The 9,808-nt window shown below is 37.4% G+C and overlaps 1 protein-coding gene across 10 annotated transcripts in view; it reads right to left on the minus strand.

Moving 5' to 3' along the window:
- The window catches only part of METTL8 (methyltransferase 8, methylcytidine), an 80,127-nt gene that overhangs the window by 12,905 nt on the left and 57,414 nt on the right, over positions 1 to 9,808 (minus strand). The window contains exons 1-4 of one of the 10 annotated variants that reach the window (XM_051787459.1): positions 9,365 to 9,391; positions 7,409 to 7,499; positions 5,609 to 5,717; positions 4,128 to 4,283 (exon numbers count right to left, since the gene is read on the minus strand). In XM_051787459.1, the coding sequence (XP_051643419.1) occupies positions 4,128 to 4,270 (143 nt within the window). In that variant the 5' untranslated portion in view covers positions 4,271 to 4,283; positions 5,609 to 5,717; positions 7,409 to 7,499; positions 9,365 to 9,391. The other 9 variants (XM_051787458.1, XM_051787461.1, XM_051787460.1 and 6 more) reach the window with 9 other exon arrangements.

Here is a 9,808-nt window from a genome sequence, read left to right on the forward strand (position 1 = left end):
TATATATCTTGTAGATTGAGTGTGTTTTTAGGAACGTATTTTGAGTGTCCCATTAGAACCATGTTTAGCTGAATATAATAGACCTACCAACAAACACCTAATGCAAGAAACTTCTCACATTACTAGTGTTTATGATGAAGAACTGAGGTCATTTAGCAAAGAAATCAGCTGTTCCTGAAACAGGGAGCATAATCCACCTATGCAACTGGAACCAGTGGAATTGATGAACAGGATTTTACTTATCTGGGGAATAGAGACAAGTAACATTTAAAAAGAGAATGAGACATTCATAAGAAAAGACAAGCAGTGCTACAATGGTTCCAAAGTTTATGTCCTCTCTATTTGCGTAAAGGGGTTAACCAAATGTTATGTTAATCAATTAAACCGTCACAGAACCAAGCCCAGATCTGACACTGATGACTAAACTGCATTCCCTGCAGATTCTGTGTTTGGATCAGGCTGCAATGGGAAGCACCCAAAAATGTGCTGCTGGCTGTTTTTAAAAGCCAATCAGTTGTCCCTCCAAATCATCCAGTCTGAACAGATTAAATTAAATAATATAATTCAAGTAATCTATTAGATCCTAATCCTACTGAAATCAACTAACTGAAAGGCCATGACTAAAATTCCATTGGTTACTATGGGAAAAGAGACAAGGTGCCAACTTGGAAGAGCTGATTGTCTCTAAAAGCTAATGAGCATCTTCCTGTTCTGTACCTGGTGATATATAGGTAATTTAATTCTTAGACCTTCGCTGTTCCTCTTTTGTTAATTGTGGGAGACTAATTGGTATGTATTTGTCTGCTTGCCTCAGACTTGATTTCCGCATCTCTACTGAAATATTTCTCATTATTGTCCCCAGCAGGTTGCCTCTCCCCTTCCTGTATTTGTTCATATGCCAAATGTTCCTGTGCAGTGTCACGGCTCTAACAGACATGCTGCAGTAGAATAAACTGAATGACCAAAAGCATTACTGGGCAGTCATCCTCTTGGAAAGACTTGCTTCCCTCACTGCTATCACCACTTTTGACCTTGCCTATTCCAGCAAGCTGAAACCAAGGACTATTCGGATGGCAAGAATACACAGTCAGTCCTTCTGACAGATGACTTGCTGTGGTATAATCTTCAGCTGATCAGTTTTAATCTATCATTGTGTGTCTGTCAGAGCCCTTAAGGGTGCCTGAAGCCCTCCATCTTCAACAACCTTTTTTTCCCTTTTTTCTTCCTTGGAAATTCATAAAGCTGAAGAAGGATCTTTTGGCTCTTTCCTAGAAATTTCTGTATGGTAGATCCTAAACAACATGACTGCAGCAGCACTTCCTGATCAAAATCTACAAAGGAGGAGACATAGCATAGTTCTTATGCAAACTATTTACACAGTTTGGATGCTTCAAATGAGGCAATACAAGCTGGCAGAAATACAGGACACAGGAGAATCCTAAGCACAGAAGTGTTTAAATACAGAAGTGTTTTAAGCTGAACACTGACAGCAGCAAAGCAAGCTATCCATTTTAACCACACCAGGAGCTGTTAACATGAGTAGGCCTGATATAAGATCAAACAATGCTGCTTTTAGTTCAGCTTATTCAACTTAGTCCTTTTCCACTAACTTGTTTGCTAACATAGGGTTTAATTATCTCTGTGATAATGTGAAGACTATGCCAATTACTAACCTGAATAGAAGCAGACATTTTTTGCTCCAGTGTTTAACCTTACTCATTAGTTCTCTCTTGAAATGACAGAAAAGCACCACAGCAAACATCTAAAGCATTAGTTCTCAAATTTAATCTGCTTAGTATGTCTAGCAGCAATGGTAGCAGCTCTTGGCTCTCTGCCAATTCACACACAGACAAAAAGAATGACAAAGCATGAAGTACCAAAGATGATGAGTGGAAAACAAAAGGATATCATACATCAATGCTAGAGAAGATGAATATCTTATGCTCACCCTGTATGATCTATTCAGCACTACCACCCCTCATCCTAATCCCCCTTATCTCCCTAGTGAGAACCGTGCCAATTCAGTGAGCTTCAGATCCAAGGACCTACACCACTTCATAGCCAGGTTCTTGATTTATCAAGACCATCACAACTTCCATGCACCTCTGCTTCAACTCAGTTTCACCTGCTTTCCTTTCTGAGCTACATGGATGCATCTGCAGATCCATTTTCTGAACAACACTGTTCCATTCACTCTCATTTTCACAATCCATCCCAACCATCTGCATCATAGTTTGATAACTCTATGAGACTGTCACCAAAGGCTAGCAGGAAAAACTGAAGTTACACACGATCAGTTTTTTGGAGGGAAATTAAAAAAAAAAACAACAAACAAAACAAACCCAAACAACCAGAAAAATAATCCCAAAACTGAATTTCATTGAGATACAACCTTACAGAAAAAGGATATCCTTTTCCTAAAAGATCTTTTAAAAAAGATTTTAAAATCTTTTCCTATCTTGATTACATAGTATACATTTAAATCAGCATTTACACAGGTAAAGGATTTTAACATCTAGCAGAAAGCACTCAGCCTGGAATATGTTAAAGAACTACACTGCTTATAGATTTATGAAACACAGATTAACTTTACACTCTTAACACAATAATCAACCAGCTTCCAGCTTTCTTGACCAAGGAATATATGGAAGTACAGTTAACTCCAAATTTGGCCTTAAGATGGTAAGTGTTGGTGACCATGGCTTGGGGACACCTAGTTTAGAAAACACTAATAGGTAACAGATCTAGTTAACTAATCAGTTAAGTCCAAATTTAGAGACTAAAAAGAGTAACAAAGATGCTAGTTCATTAACCAGAGAACAATTTTCTGTGTCATATTCTTAAGACCTTTTTATTAATCAGAATTTGATTAGAGAATCTTTTGAAATAATTTAGATTAAAAAGCAAAGTGGACCAATGAACAAATAAAATGGACTACTAAAAAGAATAGTAATTAAAAAAAAAACCAAACAGCAAGTTGAAACTTCATTTCAGAACACAACCTTGTCAAGGAACTTCTCTGACAGCTGACAGCAAAGGACACCTCTGAGGAAACTATAAGAACTGTAGATTAGTTCTATGAAGTAAGCTTAAGGTCTGAAACTTGTTATCTGTTACTTCTGTGTTATGTTACCCATTGGTTATTATTAGCCACTTCCAGACTCTTTTTCGAATATTGCTAAATCCTTGCTATCAAAAATAGTGACACAATTCAAAACTACATTTAAAATTTATGTAGAAAGTAATTTCTTGTATAGCTTCTAAATTCACCACTTTTCATCAAATATTCCTTGGTTTTAAGTTATGAACTATAGGAAGAAAAATTCCTGTTTTCCCCAATATGTTAGGTAGATATTCTTCTACTTTCTAAACAGATTTAGATATTCTTCTATCCTCCTAACACTTCCTGTATCACTTGCTGTTTTGTATTCATCTCCATTCCACAGCAAAAAATCTTAGCCTTTTTAGTTTAATTTTTCCCACTGTGTTGACCAGCATTCTCCCTCTTTTCCGAGCACCCATTAAATACAAAAATACCTTTTAGAGATGGGGATGCACTGTTGCAAATCAGGACAATTCTTCTGGTTAACATCTACACATTGATGTCTTCTCTGCTGTTATATCGCTTATTTATGTTAAGATTCAATTTACTCTTTTTGATAATTGCACACTGTATGGAAATCTCTGCTGAGTGATCTGTAACATCTTCAGTACACCTTTAGAAGAATACAAGTAATTCACATGTTCCTTTCAAAGTGGTGTCAGTTTTAGACTAGGTCGCTAATCCAGGATGCAACATCCTTGTACCTAACAAGTAACCTTCTGCCATTATAAATAATATGGACTATCTTATTGCTACACTTTCTGTCTCTTAATTAATTACTGATGCATAACAATATTTTGCATTTCATTCCTTGACTAACTATGTACTCAGCAGCTTTTTACAGAAGTCATTGAGAACTTTTAACAGTCAGATTACTTGTGACAATCTCGAGTTTTCTCTAGTGCTCCCTTTACATGTCTTTACTGGCAGTACCTTGTTTTATACACACACACACACATCATTATTCATCATAGTAAACAGTATACAAAATTATATGAAAATCAGCCTTGAAAAAACATCTCACCACATGTTATGCTCAAAGACCTTAGAAGGATCAGTTAAAATCCGTGATCCAAGTGGAGCAGTTGGTCGTCTATTACTTTGGTGCCTGTGTTGCATCTTGCTTTTCCTCAGACATAAAGCAGAAAGCCTTGTAATGAAATTCATTTTGTTCAGAGACCTGAAAACACATTTAACTCAAATTACAATTTTGCTGTAACTTAATTGTTTATGTCGCTTACATGAGAAACGGGTCAAATAACCAAGCACCAGTATCGGCTCCAGTAATAATAATCTACTACAGTTCAATTTAAATGCTTTTCGGAACAGCAACATCCCTTCAGTGCGCTGAAAACCCAAATAATCACAAAGTAGGCTGGAATGAAACCAATTGAAGGACAAATTATTTGGTATCATTTCAAAGTCCTATCAGGCAGGGGAAAGAAAAGCAATATACGGTAAAACAATAATCCAAGTCTGATATTGCACCTTGACAAAGACAAGCAAGAAATGATCAGTAAAGAAACCACTTGTTCTAGTGGGTACATTCTGTCACCAAGATTGACTTTTTCACCCCACTCATCATCTTCAAAAGATTTCATTCTAGATCTGTGACTCTGGTTTTATGTTTTTAAATAGGAAATGAAAGATTTTTATTTTTGGAGTGTAAACATTATGCACCAGAAAGCCTTCCAAAATTTCTGATCCCTATGTAATGCCCTCCTTGAAATGAATGGTCCTAAATGTTAAATTTCTACCAATGCAAATTATAAAGTGATTGAAATTTTTCTATTGCATGTATAATTCTGTCTTATACATCTATATTTTACTTTACTTGAAATTTCTTCATACAACATCAAGAAAGTCCAAGTAGTAAAAGATAACAAGTGTGTGTATCTCATACCAGCATTTTTTCTTGGGTTTTTATTTTCTTTGTTTGTTTTTTTTTTGCATATTCTCATTAAGGTAGGCTTTTTATGAGATGAATAAAATGAAATACACCTCCTAATACTATTTTTATCCTGATGTGCCTTTGTTCTTTTTTCCTTCAAATGCTCTGCATGACTTTAAAAATTATTCTTAGTCCTACTTTTTTTGTTTCTTCTGTTTTTTTTTTTGGAGTGCTGCTTCTGTAAAAACCACACATACAAATTTAATGCACTGGAAATACAAAATGTAGTTACAAAAGAACAGGCACAAGACACTACTAGAAAACATTGTGTGCAAATTGGTTACAAAGAGAAGATTTTTATCTTGCAGAAAATAGTACTATTTGATCACAAATCTTGTACTGTGAATCAAAAATTATTAATTTGTACACATCACTACAAAAACTGGCAAAGGAATCACTAATTAAATGAACAACTACTCATTTAAGGTGTACTTTTGAATGAGTCATGCTTTAAAAAGGGCATTGTTTATTCACTTAAGCCTACAGAAAAGAAAAAGGAAAAAAAGATTAAAATTTGGTTTTATTTGTGAAAGATTAAATAAAATGAAGTTTACCTTATGGTTGTCAATGTCAAATAAAATTGTTGTTAATTTTGGCTAATAAGACTGCAATGTTACCAGGATATGGGGGCACTGCCATACAGTGAAAATATATCATGTTGTCCTATTAAAAAAATCAGAATTTCTAATGTTAGCAAGTTTATTATGGCTTTTTTTTTCTTAAATGTGGCTCAGCAACTAAAACAATTCCAGTTTATACTTCAATTACTACAAATTGTTTATGCTTTGTATTTGAAAATACGTGTGCATTTTTCATAACACAATGCATAACTTAACATATATGGGATATAATAATTATTATGAGACATGAAAATTAAGACATTACGACAATTTCTGCAAAATGTGTAATTTACATAAAGGGAATGTTCTTGAAAACAAAAACAAATAGAAAATCCTTCAAAACCCCAAACCACAATCTGATCTAAAATTATTATTATTAAATTACAGTAATGCCTGGATAAAGATTCCATTATTACAATGCAAACTGTTTACAAATCCTCTTCCTTCTTCCATCATTCGAAAAGATCTGAGTTAGTATCTTGCATTTCCTGTGCCAGCATTGATATTCACCATAAAATATGATTCAGCTGCTAGGCTAGTCACATAATTTTTTTTGGCTTTCTAAACATCTCAATAAGACCATGAAAAGATGCACAGATGGCAATTATAGTCAGATGACTAAGACGATCTTGCATCAGTGAAATCCAGATATGAAACTCTTTCTATGAAAATGTAATCCTTTGAGTGGTAAGTGAACAATTTTAGCTGATAAATTCTGGAAAAAGCAAAGAGAGTGAGGTAGGTGTGGAATTTAAATTTACTGTTGCATCCAGTGTTAAATGTGAATGAACCCCTTGGAGACATGCATGTATATCCCTGAGAATTAAAAGTGATCCACAGATCATGAGATAAGTGGACAACCTAGCTACTAAAAGTTGAAAAAGTATCTAAATTACTTGGAAACCTAAATAACATTTTCAGAAGCAAGTCCTTGCTCAGTTGTTTCTCTAAGTGATTTTTGTTAATGAAACGTGCAAACACCCTTTGTCAGGTAACGTGATCATACCCTGAAGTCACGACAGCAAGAAATGTCTGAAAGAATTAGGAGTTATTTCCTTGTTCAGAGGCACAGTCAGGAATAGTTTATGTTTTATTATTAATCAAAGCAATTCAACCTTCATCTTTAAAGAAATTAACACTAAACTGAATTACATTAAAAATGGCTAATTTTTGTGGCAGCATAGCTATTTTTCAGAAAAAGAAAAACTTTAAAGAAGCAATGCAATTGATAACCATGCTGAAAAGCAACATGGAAGACTTTTTTTTCCCTGTGGAGTACTGCCTTTTATCCTTTATAATTTTGTCATTGTTACAAGTATAGGTCAGTTTAGTTGAGAAATTTTAAGAAACAGCCTTAAAACTCCTCCTCTCCTCAAACCAGCTAACACAGCACTTTTAGCAATACTTTTTGAAAGTGGACATGCAGAAGAATGAATACACATCAAATGCAAGCTAGACCTGAAAGAATACATTTTTAATTGATGTTGCCATTAAAACCTTGAGCAGTCACACCCACAGAGACAAAAATAAAGATACAGGAGAAAGGAACTGTTTTAATGTTTTTTTAATGGTGGATTACACCCCAAAACATATGTAAACCACTTAATTGATGAATAAAATCCTTTAAAAGTATCAGTTCTGAGGGAGATGTCAGTGGAAAAAAAAAAAAAACAAATCAAAAAGAACAGAAATAACCTTTTATTTCTGTCCAAGAAGCTAATTTAATGAACTTACTAGATGAAAATATTTTGACATTTGACTGATCTCCAATTACAAATATAACAACTTTTTCCATCTCCAATCACTAAGCCAACTTGTAGAGTCTCTGTTATAAAGAAAAAAACAGCCTATATTAGGAACAGTATGTGCAGCTTATGTTACATTCCTGGACAGAAAAGTATTCTGGAAACAATTAACTTCATACAGTCCCTTTTGCTTGGCACCTAGAAGCTTATCTAGACATTTGACCATTAATCCCCAACACTCTCCTGTAAAGCACAGCTGATCTATTTTATCACCATCAAACACTACCAAAACTCAAAACACCTTACACAAAACAGATGCAAGTGACAATCATGGACACAAAGGAAAAAAAATTTCAAGATAATGGTAACACAGAAGGTATAATTATGAATTACCAGTGGCTATTTTTAAAATACATACATATTAATATTTCTTAATATTTCAAATCCAGAGGGATGGGGGCGACTACTGTCAACCAGACTCATTCATCAACTGAATGCTTACTGCTATTCTATTCTACCAAGTGACTAATCATGCCCTCTTGAGGTTTCATGATTAGTTTTTCAATTATATGCTTCCAAAAAATATGCGCATTTGAAACAATAGGATATTTCACAACTTTTCAAACTCAGCAGATCTAAAATTTTCAACTGTTTTTCTTCCTCGTGCATAATAACCAGGAATGATGAAGACCTCCCTGTGGGCATACAGCAACTTCAGTAAAACTGCTGCAGAGCACTGACTCCCAAGGAGAAGAGAAAAACAAAAGAAAAATTATTTTGATTTATTCTGACTTCTATACAGAAAACACAGTTAACACTGGTTAAAAAGCAAAGCAGATAAAAACAAACAAACCAATGCCACCACATATGATTTTAATCACATGTACACAAATATTGAGTGAGAAATGCCTGTTCTTACACCAGCTGCCAGGTAGCCCGTCAAATATAGTCGAGGAAAGAGAAAATAGTTTCTACAATGGCAGAGGGAGAGAGAGAACAGGAGATAAACTCTGCTGATGTTCTGAAAACATTTACTTGAATCACAGAAGAGTTACCCGTTACCCTGCGCACCCTCTGCTGGCTGCTGCTTACACAGGAAGGAGGAAAAAGAAGAGGAAAAAAAGGAGCTGTGGTGACTTTGTGCCACCACATATACATGCACAGTGAAGATGCATCTAAACCTCCAAATGCAATCACTTACACTGTTTTTAATCCTATTTTCTGCGAAATATCGAACATTTAACTGTACCGTCTAACAAAAGATGATTTGTCTCAACACAAACGATGTTTTCCTTCTATTAAAGATGATGAGAATTGGGATAGAGCAACGTGAATTTTACTACTGTCCACAATTTATATTGAAGCACTTCATTCACTAACATTCCTGCAAGACTCTGGGTGTCCATATGGACTTGGCTTAGCTGCAACCTGCCCTGTCAGCTCTGAAGTCCCTGGCAGTGTTGCAGATCCACTGGGCAGGATGCACGCACTTGTCTCACCCAGGTCTTTGAAGGAGCAACTGCAACCACCGTGTTTGTGTGTTTAACTCACTTCATCAAATAACTGTAAAGCACCAGAAAATTAAAGGCCTCTCTCTTTGCTTACAGTATCAGTGAAGATTAAAGGTTTCACTCAGAGACCCTGAAGAATAGACACAGACAAAATACACAAAATATCAGCAACTTCCGCGTTACCCCATGTGGGCGCCCGGCCTCTGGCAAGCAAGGGAAAGAAGTTTTTCCGCAGACTTCAGCTGCTCTGCCGGCAATTAGTGACTGATAATTGTGACAACTTTTGGAATGTAGCTCTAAAAATACACAATTGAAGCGTCATCCATCTTAAGGAGTTGCTGTTGACCTTGGAGTCTTAAACAGGGTTAAACAAATCCCTTAACATTTCCGACCTTCCCCCAAGCCCCGGTACGCTCCATCCCACCCCGCCGTACCCAAAAGGGGTGGTGGCCGGTGCCACCGGCCCGCAGGTGCCAGCCCGGCCGGGGCAGAGCTCCCTGGGCAGCTCGGCGGCTCTCCCCGACCCCCGCGCAGCGCCTCCCTCCTGCCCGGTCCTCCGAGCGGTGCCTGGCCGACGCCGCAGCGCTGCCGTCGGGAGCGGCCCCGCTCCGCCACCCAGGCGCGGGGACCAGCCGGCCCCGGCAGCGGCTGCGGGGCCCGGGGAGCCGCGGCGGGAGGTGAAGTCCGGGCGCGCCGCGCGATTCCGCCCCTGAAAACTACAGTACCCGGCGGGCCACGGGGAGGCGACGGCGGCGCAGGGCTGGTCGTGCCCGCTTTGCGGGAACTCGGCGCTGTGGCGGCGGGGGAAGCGCGGGGAGCGGAGCCCCGTAGGGAGGCCTCGGTGCGCGTCTCTCGGGAGTCAAGGAGCAAGAGGCCGC

The sequence above is a fragment of the Manacus candei genome, unplaced genomic scaffold (genome assembly GCF_025592945.1).
Source record: "Manacus candei isolate 608988 ecotype Guabito, Panama unplaced genomic scaffold, ASM2559294v1 h1tg000023l, whole genome shotgun sequence".
In the NCBI taxonomy this organism is placed as follows: Eukaryota; Metazoa; Chordata; class Aves; order Passeriformes; family Pipridae; genus Manacus; species Manacus candei.